General features: G+C 44.6%; 1 protein-coding gene across 3 annotated transcripts in view; it reads right to left on the minus strand.

The window, feature by feature from the left end:
• Positions 1-18,213, minus strand: part of LOC144770348 (sulfotransferase 2B1-like) — a 302,234-nt gene that overhangs the window by 6,074 nt on the left and 277,947 nt on the right. For all 3 annotated transcript variants that reach the window (XM_078654809.1, XM_078654810.1, XM_078654808.1), the window contains one exon: positions 9,157-9,337. In XM_078654809.1, coding sequence (XP_078510935.1) covers positions 9,157-9,337 — 181 coding nt within the window. The remainder of the gene's footprint in view (positions 1-9,156; positions 9,338-18,213) is intronic.

The following is an 18,213-nucleotide window of genomic DNA, read 5'->3' on the forward strand; positions in this document are numbered from 1 at the left end:
ACTTGCCAGCCGACAAAAAAGTTAAAATGTTGCAACTGTTGGATGGAATGCTGTCCAAGCAGAAAGTGACAGTAAAATACATACAGGTGCTCCTCGGTCATCTTACCTTTGCGTGCAGGTTGGTCAGGGCAGGGAGGACATTTTGTAGGCAGTTGGGGCGGGCACTAGTGGACATCATTTACCTCACCACCATGTTCGCTTATTAGCAGGGGTAAAGGAGGATTTGCGCATGTGGTCAGTTTTTCTACAATCTTTTAATGGAGTGCCATTGGCCAGGGAGGAGGACGTCCAGTGGGGCGTGCTGATCTTTTCTGATGCAGCAGGCAGGAATGGATTTGCTCTTTATTGGCAGGGCAGGTGGTGTGCTGAGCAGTTCGCCACAGCAGTGGAAGGATGGTGGGAGTATAATAACTTTCCATGAGCTTTTCCCATTACTGGTGGCACTAACGCTGTGGGGTGAAGAGTTGGCACACAAGAAAGTTTTGTTTCGAGTTGACAACATAGCAGTGGTTGAGATCATCAATAGGTTGTCTGCAAGAGATAAGCAAATTCTGAAGTTGCTGTGGGTTTTTGAGCTAGGTTGCATCAGACATGACATTGCTTTCAGGGCACTGCATATACCAGGTGTGGACAATGAGATAGCTGATACTTTGTCTCGTTCACAGTGGGGGAGATTCCGAGGGCTGGCAAAGGAGATGGTCAGGACACCCACTCCAATGCCGGATCATATTTAGTATGTGCTACAACTGGTGGTAGGCTCTTTGTCGGCATCGACGTGGGCAGCATATAATCTGGCCTGGAGGGATATCTTGGCATCTGGCGCCTGTAAGCGATTTGAGGTCTGGCGCCAGTCTGAAGATGTGATTCAGTTTATTCTGGACCTCATTGAGAGAGGCCTGTCTAAAGTTACCATTGCCAGGAAATTGGCGGGCATTGCTTTCATGGGGAAACTTCTGTGGGGTTACACCCCGTCAGCGGGGGAAGTGGGGAGGAGGATGTTAGAAGGTTGGGCTAGGGAGAGGGGAGGGAGTTTGGTATGCAGCCCCCTTTCTTGGCAGACGCTAACCCAATTACTGGAGGCTTAACAGCTGTCTGTAAGGACAGTTTTGAGACATGTTTTTTTCAACTTTTATGGTATGGATGTTTTTTGGGGCGTTTAGGGTGTCCGAGCTATTAGGCAGTAAGGTTAAAATGGGTTTGCTTTGGAAAGATAGCTAATTTTCTGGTTACAGTGTTGTCTTATGTAGCCCTACTTTCCAGATTGTGAGCTCCATTTGTTAATTAATTGGTGATTAACTTAAGTAATAGGATGCATTGGTTGGTTTTCAGAATTGACTTGGTGTTGGATGTGGGAGTTGAGCCTGAGAATTAGTTGGTGACAAATGATTAATGGTATTCAATCAAGTTCAAAAGTACTTTATTCGTTTTTTTTCATACAAAAACCATAAAAGTTCATAAAACAAAATATATTTCAAGCATTAAATTAAAAAAAGGAAAAAACATGTTAATTTACAATGGATAAAACAAATATTTCATAACCTTAAAATCCATCTATCACATGTTAAAAAGGAACGTCTTTAAGAGGTTTACTTATACAATTCTATGTATCCAAACATTTTCTGTACTTCATTGAACTTTTTAAAAAACCGATCACATAGGGTATACATTCCGATTTTAACAACTGTAAATATAGTAGGGCAGGGCGAGCTTGTACAAATAGCAATCTTTTTAAAATAGGTTTAAGATAAAAAGCCCTAGGGAATTCATAATATTTACAGAAAAATATAAAGTGCAGCAGATCCTGTGGAGACAAATTGTCGCAGTCACAGGGTGCTAACACTGTCCCTCTGTGACACCCCTTAGGGACTGCAATTAAAACATGAAACAAATTAAACCTAAACCTAATTAATAAAAAGCGCTCATGTGCTGTTAGTGGCCAGAGTAAATATGGTTCCTCACCTGGTGAGGTTTTGAGCATCATATGGAGGCGCACATTGGGCTTCAACAGGTCCTTTTCCTGCCTGTCCATTAATTTTTGTGTAATGAAGGACTGTTTTATATATGCTACATCATTTCTGTTAATTCCTTCCGGATTTAAAAACAAGTCCTAGCGACCTTCCTTCCCAAAACTAGTTTTAAGATATTTCATCCAGGGAATCTTGGTCATACAATCTAGGCTCATTGTCTCTTTTAAGAGACTATGGGTTAAACCAACCTGTTTATTGAGCCAGCATTGTAGCCAAAAAATAAGAGGGCGCATGGACAGGGTGTCACTAATAAAAGGCATACCAGTATCTTCATGCACGGACATATTCGGTGTCCCCTGTGGGACACATAAGAGCAGTTTTAGGAATTTATTTTCAATCACCTGGAGGCCCTCTAGGATACAGTATCCCCATAGTTCACTTCCATAGCTGGCTATCGAAACACTCTTTGCGCGATAAACCTTCAACATCGCCCCCACTGGTCTGTTGCCATTCTCGCAGCGAAATCAAAGAGCGCTGGGTTTGCCCTTATAACCTTCCCCCTTTTTTTATTTAGCAGAGAGGCCCAGTTCAGCTGATGATCCAGATGGACACCAAGATAGGAAAAAGAGGTACACAAAGGCACCCTGGTGCCATTTACCATAAAAGGGTACTGTTTTTTTACTCCTTTCCCCACCTGCATGACGTAAGATTTTGTAATATTTATAGATAGGTCGCGACTATCCATAAACACATAGAAGGCGTCAAGTAAGGATTGTAGCCCTTTCGGGGTGCGGGCTATGAGGACGGCATTGTCCGCGTACAGCAGGACGGGCAGTCCCCGATGACCCACATAGGGGTAGTCTGCCCCTGTATCAACCAATGTCTCTTCAAGGTCGTTTATGTAAAGATTGAAAAGAAAGGGGACCAGGATACACCCCTGCCTGACCCCCCGACTAGTTCTAACATTTCTTGTTACCTTCAGATCCATGGAATATCTTACATTTGCCTTTGTGTCTCTGTGTAGAGCTTGTAAAAAATTTACCAGCTGTTGTTCTACCCCCATGGCCTCCATGGATTGCCACAGCCTTCCCCGGTTGACACAGTCAAAAGCCGATGAGAGATCCATGAAGGCCATGTAGATAGTGCCAGGGCGTGAGAGGGTGTACTTGCCTAAGATCAAGTAAAGGTTTAGGCATTGCGCTATGGTTGAGTGCCCTGCGCGGAACCCATACTGGATGTCAGAAATTATCGCTTTCTCCTCCGCCCAGGGAGTCAGCCTCTTAAGTATAACGCCCCCTAAAACTTTTACAATAGAATCAATTAGGGAGATTGGTCTATACTTTAGTGTACTATTACGGTCTCCCTTCTTAAATACGGGTACAATTGTGGATAGTCCCCAGGATGATGGACATCCCTTAGCCGCTGCGGCGTTTCCCACTGCTGTCAGAATTGGGGCCCAGAATGGGGTGCAGGATTTAAATAAATCTGGGGGGATGCCATCTGGACCGGGGGCCTTCTTATTTGAGAGGTTATTAATTCCCTCCGTCAATTCCACAACTGTAAACACCATAGGGGCCAACCCCTGCTCCTCTATTGGTTGGACTGGGCATGTAACACTATCCTTAAAAATAGTGGCAAAGTGGGACACCCAATCTTCCTCTGTGATATTTGACCCCACTTCTTTGGCCCCTGGCGTTAAAAGGGGTGATTGGTTAATTGTGGACCAGAATCTTGAGCAACTTCCCAGGGTCACAGGATCTAAGAGCTCCGTCCAGAGCTAATTTTTCAGCTCCTTTTTCCTTTTCGCCAGCACACTTTTATAGATTAATCGCTGGGTGCGAATCAAGGATCTTTCCCTTGGAATTGTTTTAAGGGCCGTCTTCAGGTCTCTGGCTACTTTAGAGCATCTATGACAGAACCATTTAGGGTCGCCAGATGGATTTTTTCCCCCCGGGGCCTGTAACATCTTTCCTACATGAAGAGCTATAATTTCAAAAGCTTTTAAAACCCTTTCACCTACTTGTTCAATGCTGGGACAGGTTGAGAACTCAGCAGTGCAATCTTTTTTGAGTCTATCAAGGAAGTCAGGCGGAGTAACCTTATTCCATTTAATGCGTCGCCCTCCATTTATAGCTAGCAGCGTATTTCCACCTGTGACTTTATCCTTTAATTTCATTAGATTCCCTCCTAACAGCACACAGACAGGATTGTGATCACTGTGTGCGCTCGGTAATATACAGAAGGCCAAAATAAGACTCAAAATGGATCTGGAAACTAGAATAAAATCTATAAAAGTCCCAGCACTTCTGCCCTTATAAGTAGGTTCCTTCTGTATAGATAGTGGTGGTGCAATACTCATAGTGAATGAAAGATCCTGCTCATCCAGCATACAGTTCAGCGCATTTCCTTGTTTAGTGTGTTCGAAATGTAGGCCCGTTATCATGTGGCAACCCGTGGTCACAAGAGTGGTTAACATAGGATCGCCACAAAGGTGTACGTTGAAGTCTCCTGCAAGTAGCAGGTTTCTTCTTGTTGTTCCGCGGCACTGGGTGATAACGTTGTGCAATTCTATAATCCTACATCCCTCGCCCTGGTTACTTGCATTATAGAAATTTATCACACGCAGGCTACTATCTTTTTTCCCCAGGATAATGGCCTGGATGTTTCTGTTACCTGAGGTAAAGACCCGTATGCTGCATCTTAATGCCAGGGAGGTAAAGATGGCTAATCCTCCCGAGGCACGGCCACTATTTGAGCTTGTTGCTGGAACGCAGAATGATTTATAACCTTCCAATGAGATATTACTACAGTTGGTAGCCCATGTCTCTTGGAGACAAATGATAGAGTGTTTGCTTACAAACTGCACCCACAGGGGGTCTAAAACCTTTCCTGATAGCCCGCGACGTTCCATAATAATAATAATAATCCACATTTGTAAACCGCACAATCACCCCTAAGGGTCTCTAGGCGCTGGGGGCCGTCGGGAAGATTAAGCAAGCTATTGCCCAGAGTCACATGGTGCTGGAATAATCTGCCGCCCGCACCGGGGACCGAACCGTTATCCCCAGCTTCCGGAGTCAGGCGCCCTGGCCGCGGCGCCACACCTCTCCCCTAGACAGGTGACAACATGTGACAACATTAAATGCTGTGTTATCCTCTATGGTCAACTGAACACATTTTATAGTTGAATCAAGTTTGGTTGTTCCAATGTGGTTAACCTCACAAGGTCCTTCATCTACTGACGGTGCAATGTTGTTAGAGATAGCTGCAACAGAGTTATTATAGCCATTCGCCAAACTGACCCGGGGTAGACGATATACAGGCAAGATGTTAAAGCCGTCCTGGAGGGGATAACTAGACGGGTTGCCACCCAGTCAGTCACCCTCATTAAGGCCCGCAAGAGCATTAAATCTATTTGTGACTTCTACATCTGGAAAGTCTCCCTGTCCACATCTCATCTTAACTCCATTGGAGCTCATAGGTATTATATTCCACCCTCCTGGTCCCCTGGGATGAGGTGGTTTATTAACGAGCATCCTGTTCATGTGGTTTTGGTTGCTGAAAGCGCCCTGTTGTCCTGATCTATAGAAGAACCCAAGGGGCAATATTTCTATACCCTGTCCCCCCAACAAGGTGCTTCCCTCTACATCCCGGAGTATCCTAGCTACTGGTATCGGGCTGTTAAAATTTATGACTATACAGTCACCTTCTCTGGTTTTCCTAGAGTGTCCTAGCCATGCAACTCGACGGGCCATAATTATGTTCTGTACTACCATATGGCCACCTGCGGTGTTTCGGGAAAGCCAGTATGTGACCTTGTTTTTAAGCTGGAAGAAGTCCTCTCTTTCTCCTTGACAGAGAGGGGGAACATTACCCAAGATTATCACTAGCGGGGTACTTTGTAGGGGTAGATCTAGGATAGATCGATTACCTACACCCTGGGCCAACTTATTGGGCTGTGTAGGTAAAGTCACCAATGAGGCTGGTTGTGTACCCTCTTCCTAATGTGTCTGATGAGCCCCCACACAACTCTGACTTCCCTCTTGTTGTTCTGTACTGGAGTATCAGCCTGTTTGTGGTTTTGTATACCCAGAGGTTTGGCCCCTTTATTCACTAGTTTGGGGATCTTTGCCCATTTACCTTTCTGTCGTCCACCTCCTCGCTTTCTTTTTCCTGTAGATATATTACTTGTGGATATCGGTTCAACTGTGAGACAAGCAGGTTTATTCAAGAGGGGTATCTTGCAAAGCCCATTTTCCTCATGAGTAGAGCTACCTATCTGTGTGTTCTGTGTGCTATTCCCCAGGGAGATGTTGCTATGTGTGTCTGACCCTATGCTAATCTCTGGCAGTCCTAAATCAATTAGGCGTTGACTTAAACGATTCTCAGGGGTTGTGCAGCACTTAATAGAACCCAATGAGGACCGTTTGGAAAATATTTCAAATGAGAGCCTTTTTTCAACATCCACTATCTCCTGGACAAGGGCAGCTGTAACCCGGGTGATATGATTATCTAAAGTTCCAATAAGACTTCCACTGGTGGATTTAGATCCTAGCTTTCCCCCTTTATCCGATTTTATAGACATGTTTTGGGAAATAGCCTGTGATTAAGGGATTAGCATTGTACGAATATTTTAAACATAAATCAGGTAAGTCCTTTAAAATTATCAAACATCCAGGCCACCTGTGATTATAGTCGCTTTGTTGAACAAGTCCTTGGTGGGGTGGCCCAGCCTGGCCCCGTCTGGCCCCGGACGGCCACAGACGGCCCGCCCTCTGCCCGGGCTCAGCCCGGCTAGTCCCACGCGCGTCCCGCGATGCAGGTAATACCACGTAGTTTTAAAGCGCCTCCGGGCACGTTTATAGGCATGGAGTTGGTGAGGGCTCCTGGGGATTGTGGTTCAGTGCCTCCCCCTCTCGGCTGCTGTGCCCGATGTCCAATGGTGCCAGCAGCGGGGAGAAGCGGCAACAGGGCAAAAGCGGCAAGCGGGAACAACTGAGGGTCCACACCAAGGTACACCAGGGATTCAAAAGAGCAGCCCGCTCTGCCGGTAATACCACGTAGTTTTAAAGCGCCTCTGGGCGCGTTTATAGGCGTGGAGTTGGTGAGGGCTCCTGGGGATTGTGGTTCAGTGCCTCCCCCTCTCGGCTGCTGCGCCCGATGTCCAATGGCGCCAGCAGCGGGGAGAAGCGGCAACAGGGCAAAAGCGGCAAGCGGGAACAAACGAGGGTCCACACCAGGATACACCATATTCAAAAGAGCAGCCCGCTCTGCCGGTAATACCACCTGGTTAATGGTTAATGGTATTCAATCATTATTGGTTTGACATAATTCCCCATGTTGCAAAAATATCCTTGTATATCTATACCAAATTGATAATTTCCAAGCTAGACCAAGTTACTTTTGCCAACACCTTTCTGGGAATAATGACTTCCTCGACGAACTTAATCCCTTCCAAGCTATGTGTGTTCAGGGCTTTCAGATTGTGATGAGATTCTAGTAGTCCAAATATATTCTCTTTGGTTATTATGTCATGCTGACCTCTAGAATTATATTCTTGAGTGAAAAGGAATGAAAAACAGGGGTTGCCTGATGTATGTTCCTTATGTTGTTGATCTGTAGTTCAGCTAGTTGTACTTTTGAGTTTGTCAGATGCTGAGAGGTCATCTGCCCCAGTCTCTTCTGGTAAAAATGGATACAGAATGACGAGTGAGGGTAGTTGGATTTGGCTTCAATAGAGGAAAAACTTTGCAATGCACAACATTTGGTTAATGTTAAAGCAATGTGTTGAGCTACTTGCAGGATCGGACACCGTTGCTCTGATGGATCCTGTTTTTTTAGGGTCTGGTATGTGTAATAAAGGGTGTTGACTCTGATTCGCTTACTCTGAGTGAGAGTCAAGTTTGATGTGCAATAGAGGTTGGGCATCATGGAACTGGAGAGCCACTCAGAAGGCCTTGGTGGATTCAGTGATGTAGTGGACATTGATTCTTCATTTCTATGATGAATCTTGTCAGTGATATGGCTGGTGCTATAAGTGGCTCCTGTAGTGTACCAGGTCAAAACGCATTAAGTATCCTCTTCTCGACTCCCTCATGATCAATGGGAATACACAGGTATTGAGCTGCCTTGAAAATATTGAATAGATCTTTGTTGGCAGGTTGCTATGTATGCGTCTGTTAACAATGGTGTTTATGCTACAGGCGTTGGTGGATTTTTTTAGCTTATTTTGCTTCCTAATCAGTGGTTTTATTTCAGCTGAAGTTGAGACAGGTGACAAGTGGAACTGCTGATGTTTAAGGATGACCCATCAAACCCAGTGCCTTTTTCTTTATCTCTAAAGGGAGGACTCACACATCCACATTTGGCCAGTGATGGGTCTGATTTTCCAGTGAAAACGTGGCCACTGGATAGATGAATCTCAGGTTTAGGTTCAAGTGCACTTGCTGGATCACTGGGTTTAAGTCTTTAAGATGGTTTGCAAGTGGGGTGATTATAGCAAGTGTTTTTGCAAACTTGTCTAATTTGTTACTATAATTACAGGATGACTGAGCCCTTTATGCCTCATTTCTAATGGAAGTAAGAATAAAATATATCCTTACAGCCCGCTTCTGAGGGCTATACCAGCTGTTAAAGGCTCTGAACCCATGTTATAGGCTCAAGCCACAGGCTCAGTCCACATGTACCTCCCCTGTATAGCCAGGTACATGTGGACTGTACCTGTACTTTTCACTTGTGATACATGTATATCTATACTTTCCACATAAATATCAATTTTTTTTCAGTACCAAGCACAGCATTCTCATCCCACTGACATTCCATGTAGATCTTGTCTGTCTTTATTTATGTTCTAGTTTTTATTAAAAAAAGCTTTTCTCAATATATAATATTTGTTTATCTCACAATTCTATTTTTGCAACAATTTGACTAGGCTCAACTAATAACTTTATCCATCCCTACTATTTTGGCAACACATTTTCTTGGTTCCAAGAATTTGAGGCTCAGTGAACTCCTTCAGTTTCATACACCACATAGGGAGTGGGGAATTGTATGACAGAACAAGAGTTTGCATAATGTTCAGTACAAACATCGTACATTGCATCTTTGAGGACATTACTAACAATTGGAAAACAATAATGGCTTATGTGAATGTTCCACCCTAGGATTTTCTGAAATACTGTTCTCATACCTTTTCGCATAAACTTGCTCTTTTCTTGGTCCATGTAGCCAGGTGGTAGACTGCTAAAATTGGCCATCTTGTTGTCCTTCATGTTTTTAAAGAGGGCATTTTCTACCACCAGATCAATTGACTTGTCATCCAGGTCTTGCCCCAGGAACCTACATACCTTCATTACACCAGCGCGCAAGTCCTTGATAGAGAGAGAAAGAGGGTGATTGCCTTGACTAGATAACGATTCTACTACTTCATTGTTATTATTATGACACTTTACATGCAATTAGCATCCTGATATGATTACAACTACCTAATATCTACTGTCCTCACTACCCTAAACACTGCTTTCTTAACAATTCCCAACATATACCATGATACACCACATATCACAACCTTCTATGATTACTACTACCGAATAATAACAAAGCCTACACTGACTCATACAATAACGTAACTCCACCCACTAATACTTTCTCTGTTATTATGGCCCTTATCAAAAGAAACATAATCTATGTATGCTATCAAACTAGTAGACACTGATAGTAATACTTTCAAAGTAAAATGGATCTCAGAAAGCACAACCAAAACTATAAAATATCGTGCCCGCACAACACTGCCTGAAACAGTAATTGCATATGAATATATGAGCCAATCAATGGAACTGTAAAAACAAGGGTGCGGAGCTTATCTTGCCTGAAGATGGCAGCCTTTTAGGTGAGCTCCTTCAGCTGGTCACAATCCTCAACGATCCTGGTGCTGCATACAGCCTTACTCTGTGGGTTCTATGCAGACATACAAACCTCTCTGCCTCGATGTCCAAGAAAGGAATAATTTTAGTGTATCTGTTCCTGCAAAGTGTGCTATGTGGGACCATGTGGCCTGGTAACATGGCAGCTGTGTGGCCCGGTGGAATACTGCTGAGAGCAGTGATAATGGGTCAGAAGAGGTTGCTAGCAGCAACTTAGCGATGGGCTTGGGAATCGCTGCTATGACAACGTGGGGACCTGAACAGTGGTGCACTCATACAAGCCTGCAAAGTTGACAACCCGGAGACTTGCTGCACTGAAACTATATTGCTGGCAAGACGGGAGAGGCTTCTCGCTGCCAGCACTGACTGCCTTTCAATGCTGCTGCTTTGAACTGCTGTGGAGCAGTTAAGGCAGTTCTGAACAGGGGATCGCCTGGCCTGTACGGGTGAGCAGTGGCCGGGCCCCTGAGTCTAGGCCCTGAGGATTTCATTACAAGAACGGAGGCTACATTATGCAATGACTTTTAATTGCAGATCCAAGCCAGTCGCATCACATTACAAAGGTTCCAATAAGAACACTGAGATAAAGTAATACACAAAACATAGCAACCATCAGCCTCTTTTAAATGCGGCTCCAAGCAGATAAGTAGCTTATTATCTTCTCTCCATACTTTCATTAATATTATGTTTTGGTAACAGCACGGGAGGTCCTAGCACCTCTTTTAATATTGGTGGTCATAACACCACAAAATATTTGGAAGGTCTTCGCACCTCAACTAATAGAGTTGTCTTGTATGACACACAACAATCGGGTGCCCTTCGCGGCCCAAATACCTTGGATGCCCATAGCAGCTCACTATCTCAAAGTGCTCAAGACTTCCCAGAGGGCTCGGATAATGATGATGATGATGATATGGATCCAGACGAATGCGTTCTGGATTTAGATGATGGGGATGTAGGAATTTTTGATGAGGCGGACGAAACTCCTTCTTCTTTGAAGGACAGTATTCTAAACCCCCTGGGAGAGGAGATGTTCTCCCCTCTTAATCTAAAACATCCTCATTCCTCGCAATGGTCTCCACAGGAACATGTGTCTAAATTTATTAAAAAATTGATTCGCTTCCCTCTTGAAAGAGGGCCAAGGAATATTTTAAGGGCAGAGTGTTCAAGACCCTCAATAGATGAAAAAGCATGTTATGCCCCTAATATGGATCCGGAATTGATTAAGTATCTGTTTAGACTTGGACGCGATCCTAGAAAAAGCTTTTAAAGGGTGCCAAGATCGCCTTCTGGATGTGCTTGGACAACTTAGCAGAATTCTTGACTCCGCAGAAGAATGTTACCTTAAAGGTACACCCCTTAATATAGATTTAATAAGGGGATGGAGTCAAAGAGCCCTCATTCTCCTAGGTAATGCTAATACAAGCATTAACGCAGAAAGGCATAGGCTCATCCTTTCTAAACTTGACCCTAAACTCTCAGATATGGCTGAGAAGGAGCCTTCTTCAAATCCGAAAGGACTGCTCTTTGGTGAAGAGCTTTTAAAATCATTGGGAAAGTACGTTTCGACCTTTACAGCGCTTGATAACGCCCAGAAGAATATAAAGAGAGTATTCAACAATAATGTTTTTGGAAGGGCCGGGAGAAGGGGCCTTACTTCCGTCCGCTTTAACCAGAGGCCCTACCAGAGATCACGCCCCTTCGGAAGAGGCGCATATCAAAATAATTACTACAACACCTCCAACTGTGGTAGAGGAAATCGAGCAAGAGGAGCAAGATCACGAGCTTCATTCTCGTCAAACCCTCCAAGTAAGTCCCCCTCATTTACTTTCTCTTTCTATCCCTCCAAAGGTGGTAGGCAGGCTGAGACTTTTTTCGAAAAAATGGGAGGAAATAACTCAGGCTTTATGATAGATTTCGTTCAAACTCCGTTTCAAACTTCCCTACCAAGGGATATTCCTATCTCATTAGAGAAAGAGAAGATAGTAGAGGAAGAAATCTCCTCTATGCTCCAGAAAGGAGCGATAATAGAATTTCCCCTTGGACTCTCTAACCTTTGTAAGCCCGTTATTCCTTGTGGAGAAAAAAGGAAAAGGTTGGAGACCGGTTATAAATTTGAAGGGCCTCAACAAATTTCTTGTTTACAGGCACTTCAAAATGGAAGGAATACATCTCCTGAGAGACCTTCTTCAAAAAGAAGACTGGTTAGTCAAACTGGATTTAAAGGACGCCTACTTCACAATCCCGATGGCGGAAATACATCAACCTTACCTACAATTCCTATGGAAAAAACATATTTATCAGTTCAAAGCGCTCCCCTTCGGGCTTTCATCCGCGCCTTGGTGTTTTACCAAGGTAATGAGAGCAGGAGCCTCCTTCCTAAGAGAACGAGGCGTACGACTTATTATTTACCTCAACGACATCCTGATAATGTCCCAAGATCTGCATCAGATTCGCCTTGACCTGAATTCAGTTATGAATCTGTTGGAAAGTCTAGGTTTCATTGTCAACAAAGAGAAGTCTATTCTAACCCCCTCAAAATCACTGTAGTTTCTGGGTTTCACTCTGGATACTTCCAAGTGTCTTCTCCTTTTACCTCCTTCAAAGATCTCGAAGATCAAGAAAGAGATCCGTCACGTTTTAAGACAGGAGGACATTCCCCTAAGGGAACTGGCAAGACTTCTAGGTCTCTTATCTTCCTCCATTCAAGCGATCTTCCCAGGCCCTCTGAATTATTGGGCCTTGCAAAGGATAAAAGAAAGGGCGCTGAGGTCCGGACTTTGGTACGAAGACCGAATCACCCTAGATTTAAAGGCCAAAGCAGAACTGAACTGGTGGTTGGAAAACCTGTAGGCTTGGAATAGCAAAGCAATTTTCGGGTCAGAACCGGATTTTGTGCTGGAATCAGACGCTTCCCTTCATGGTTGGGGTACTTGTTTCCTAGACCAGAATACGGGTGGTGTTTGGTCTCAGGAGGAGTCATCTCACCACATCAATTTCCTAGAACTTACTGCTGGCCTATACGCCCTTATGAGTTTCAAGCACTCAATTCAAGGGAGATCGGTTATTCTGAAAATGAACAATGTTTCGGCAGTGGCCTACATCAATCGGTTGGGAGGTACGAAATCCTCCGACCTTTCCAACCTAGCATGGAGACTCTGGATGTTCTGCTTAGAACACAAGATTTCCCTCCAAGCAGAATACTACCCAGGCAAATCGAACGTATCTGCCGATTGGAATTCCAGATTCCTTTCGGACTTCAGCGATTGAAAACTCAACGTCGCTGTCTTCGACTCACTAAATTCTTGCTGGGGTGCATTCGAAATAGACCTCTTTGCGAGCCGTCTCACCTCTCAACTAGAGCTTTACTTCAGCTGGATGCCCGATCCCGGTGCTCTAGCAGTGAACGCATTTCTCCAATCTTGGTCAGGGATCAGTGCATATGCCTTTCCCCCATTTGCAATGATCCAGAGAGTCTTGCAGAAAGTGAGGCAAGAGCGATGCTCTCTAGTCCTGATAACTCCCTTCTGGCCGTCACAAGCGTGGTTCCCCACAGTTCTGGGGCTAACTTGCGATCTTCCCTTTCTGATTCCTTCTCTAGAGGATCTCCTTACAGACGTATACGGAGATCCTCACCCTCTGATCCTATCCGGGAGTTTGAACCTTCTTGCTTGGAGAGTGTAAGGAGATCTAACGAAGTCTCAGGACTTTCCACATCGGCTTCTACTCTCCTCAGAGAGTCTTGGGCTCCGGGAACCCATTACAGATACAACAATATCTGGAAATCTTGGTTTCGTTGGTGCATGGAGAGGGATTTGGATCCCATACAGGCACCAATTGTTGACGTAGTAAATTTTTTAGCTGAACTCTTTGACAGGGGATTGAGTTATAGATCAATCAATTGTTACAGATCCGCAATCTCTGCGGGTCATATTCTCGTTAACGGCAAAACGGTCGGGAAAAACGTAATTGTTTGTAGAGTTATGAAGAGTATTCGTATTAAAAGACCCCCGAAACCGAAATATGATACACTCTGGGATGTGAATTTGATTCTAGATCTCTTCACTTCCTGGCCCGATAATTTGTTTTTGAACAGAAAGTTTCTATCTATTAAACTCGCAACGCTTCTTTGCCTTATCTCCTGTCGTAGAGTTTCTGATGTTAAAGCTCTGGAGATCTCTAATAGGTCCTATAATTTGTTTGGAGTAAAATTTGAGGTCTATAGAAGAACCAAAACCATGTCTGACTCAATCTTCTATCCTCGTTTTGACCCTTGTCCGAAACCTTGTGTAGTTGAATGTATGAAAGCTTATGATGTGACAATGTCTACCCTTCGACCCCTTAATGAGAATCAGCTTCTCATTTCCTTTGTTAAACCTCATAAGGCTATTTCCTCCACCTCGATTGCCAGATGGGTTAAATCTGCTATGTCTCTAGCTGGTATTGATATATCCAAATTTCAAGCTCATTCTGTTAGAGGTGCCATGGCAAGTAAGTCGCTTTGGTCCGGAGGTAAGTTGGATGATATCCTTAAAGCTGCTGACTGGTCTAACGCTAATACCTTTGCAAGACATTATTGTAAACCTATTGAACACATGTCTAATGTAGTTATACAGGGCTACCAACATGCATAATGTAGCCTCCGTTCTTGTAATGAAATTGCGATTCTCCTATTAACATGCCTAGAGAATCTAGATTTCATTAAAAGACACGGAGGCTCACATTATCCCTCCCATCCCTTTCCCTGTTTGGTTCTGGATGTAATATTTATATTCTGAGTGTCACTTGAATATAATGTATTTTATATTTATATTGAAATGTTATTCATTTTTCAGGATTTGTTTGTTTATGATTACCTTTTTATTTAGGATACAATTTTCATTGCCTCCTTTCTTTCAGGTAATCCTTCTACTTAAGCTACTTTGGATGTTTCATCACCGAGAAGCCGACTGGTTGTCTTCTTCATTCTCGTTTGTCTTTTACTTCGAATCTTCTGGAATCTACTGCATCTTTTTTCGCCTGATTTAAAAGAGGCTGATGGTTGCTATGTTTTGTGTATTACTTTATCTCAGTGTTCTTATTGGAACCTTTGTAATGTGATGCGACTGGCTTGGATCTGCAATTAAAAGTCATTGCATAATGTGAGCCTCCGTGTCTTTTAATGAAATCTAGATTCTCTAGGCATGTTAATAGGAGAATCGCAATTGTTGCAGCAGCCTGTGGAGACCAGGATACCTAGTGGTGCCTTGGGCTGACTGCCCGTAGGAATGTGGATGGGGTTGTCAGCCCTCACTCCAATCTTGTAAACCCGGTGGCTTTGGAGTAAATTAACTGCGGCTACCCTGGGGAGTCAGAACTAGTTGGAGGGTGTATGTTGTGATTGAGGATCAACAAAAGGGTTGGCATCCATTGGCCTCTCTGTCTGTGCCTCACTGGACGGGTTCGGAGACCTGTGGAGTCTATCTTTGCCGAAGGAATTTGTGGGAACATCACATTTTTGACTGAAGGCTTTTGCTACTGGGGAGTGACTCCAGCTCACAGAGGAGTGCCGAGTGTGTCATCTTTGCTATAGGCCCTACCTATGTACTTTGATAGTTGGATGTATGTCAGTACAACGCGATCTGTTAGATCGCGGTACGTGACAACGCAGGCATTACAACGCAAGTCGTTACAACGACTTGCGTTGGAGGGCGCGTATTATGGAATATTATAATTTTATATTCCAACACCAGTCCACGTAACAGTAGGGAAGGTGTTGGAATATAAAATTACAACATTCCTTGCCCAACAGCGACATCCATAGTCAAGGGGAAAATGAATAAATCCCAGCCCAAATTACAGTTTGACTTGTGAAAAACCTCCAAGAGCCGCAATGACGGCACAGCAATGGCAGAGGGGGCACAAAGTTTGGCTATACCCGAGATGGGTAATGACCTATGGTCTAACCTGACAGATATGCAACAGATCTTCTCTAAAATTGATGGTAAGATTTATGCTCGGTCCTGCTGGATAGACAAAATGTCAGAGGACTTCGACAAGCTCTCTGAGCGCCTTGATATGGTAGAAAGGCATGTGCTTGAGGTTGATGATGAGCAGTTCACCTCCTGGACAGCCCAGAAGAAAGTTGAAAAGGCCCTGACCATGCTATAGGCTAAAGCAGAGGACCTTGAAGCCAATCACCTCACAATAGTCTCAGGACAACAGGTCCAGAAGAATCTACAAATACTGGCAACATGGAGAGATTAGTGGAGCAGCTTCTGATTGACCTAATGGGCCTCAAGCCCTTCTCCGAGATATTTTGTGGTGAAGCAAGCAACGGTGCCTGGCACGAGGTCATGCCTGATAATAGCTAATATTTATAAACTAAAGGGACCAGGATGCGGTGCTCTGTAGTGTGTGTGAACTGAAGGTGCTCTGGCATGAGGGTGTGAAGATATCAATTTACCCTCATTTCACACAACAGGTCCAGGAGTCATGGAAAAAATTGTCACAGTTAAAAGCAAACTACAGGAGCTCCATTTGCACTTTAGCATGCTCTATCTGGCCCACCTGAGGGTGATGATAGATGGCAAAGCCACAATTTTCGGAGACCCTAAAAAGCTACAGCAGTTTCTCAAGTAGGGGATGGCCGCGGAGGCAGGGGTATATTCTCCACGATTAGAAAAGGGTTAGATTACAAAATCACAATACCTTAACAAAAAAGACTAGAGCCTGTTGGCCAGTTTTGCCCACTTTCATTTCCACTTTTTGATGTGCCGAAGGACCCCTGTTGGTTTGCCCTCCTATGGACTGCAGAGTAGACAGTGGTTACACTTATTGTGCAATGGAGGTCCTCATGGCTGCCCAACAGAACAACGTAGTGGCTGCTTATAGATGCGGTAGCTGGGCCAATCACAGTGGATCGACATAACAGCTTCCACTTTACGGTGGGGCTTCCTCAAACAAATGGGACTGTACCTGGGCGGTTGGCTGGTGGACTTAGGCTCAGCGGCTGCCCTCTTTCGAGTGCCAAAGAGAGGTTGTTGGTACACCTCTCGCTGCTTCACCTAGTAAACTTTTGAAGCACACCATAGTCTTGAAAGCTGTCCCCCTGTGGTAAAACGTGACCGGATGTAATGGCAGGGCAACATCTGTCCCCATGTGTGTGCCTCAATATTTGTCTTGGGGTTGCGTTCTCTGGGTAAGGGGTGGGATCTGATTCACTATTTATTTTGTTAGGGAACGCAGTGCAGGTGGGGGGAAGGGACAGCTCGAATAACCACTACAACCATGTTAGTGAAAGGCGAGTTACTGACACAATCCACATGTTGAAGAGGTATTGGCAAACGGGGTTGCATGCTGAAGACTGCTGGTATGCATGAAATCCTGACAGCTGCAAAGGGCCCACACTCATTGAAATTCCTCACATGGAATGTCAGGGGGTTAAACAATTTCAGGAAAGCTCACAAGGTAGCGGCTTATTTGCTGAGGTGTGACTTAGAGGTCACAATCCTGCACGAGACGCACCAGGTTCCCGACTTTGGTTTGACTACACAGCATCGCATGAAGAGAGACCGTTATTTGGCATGCTTTACTGCACAGGCACTGAGGGTGCTATACTAGTTGCACAGAGGCTGTGGTGTGAAGCTGCAGAAGGTATGTGCTGACCCGGGAGGCAGGTACTTGGTAGCTTGCTGTTATAAAGATAACTTGGTTGCACTGCTGATGGGGTGCACGGTCCCAATTACGGGAGACCGTCCCCAGAAATGGGGTGGAGATTTTTACTGCATCCTGAGCTCAGGTCGTGACCACTCCAGAGGCCCGCCGAGGCTTCGCTTGGCTGTGGCTCACTCTCTCTTAAGGATATCAAGGTGCAGTGTGTTCTCCTAATATTTTGCGGCATAGGTTCCCTGACGCAGCGGAATACACACATGTCAGAAATTGGATCTCTAGTTGGCAGAGGTTTGCACCCTGTCCATGTAGGGACCACAATACTAGTCAGGGTAATTCAGATACACAACCTAAATTAACCTGTGCTCACCCTTTGGTAGCTTGGCACTAGGGGTGGGTGGAATTTGCGTAATCGCGTTACGCAAATCTCCGCGAAACGGTAAAAAATCTCTGCGAACATGCAGGAATTCCGCAAACACTCAGAATTGCTTGATCACAATGCTTTTTTACTGTTCGCAATTGCTGTTTGCCTGCTCGGGGGAAAACATTTCGCAAAGCCGCAGGATTTTTAACAATATCGTGTTCTCTGCGGAATGCAAAATTACCCAAATTCCACAAGCGGTACGGAATTTACCACCCATGCCTACTTGGCACAGAGCAGTCAGGCTCAATTT

The sequence above is a fragment of the Lissotriton helveticus genome, chromosome 7, assembly GCF_964261635.1.
Source record: "Lissotriton helveticus chromosome 7, aLisHel1.1, whole genome shotgun sequence".
Taxonomy (NCBI): domain Eukaryota; kingdom Metazoa; phylum Chordata; class Amphibia; order Caudata; family Salamandridae; genus Lissotriton; species Lissotriton helveticus.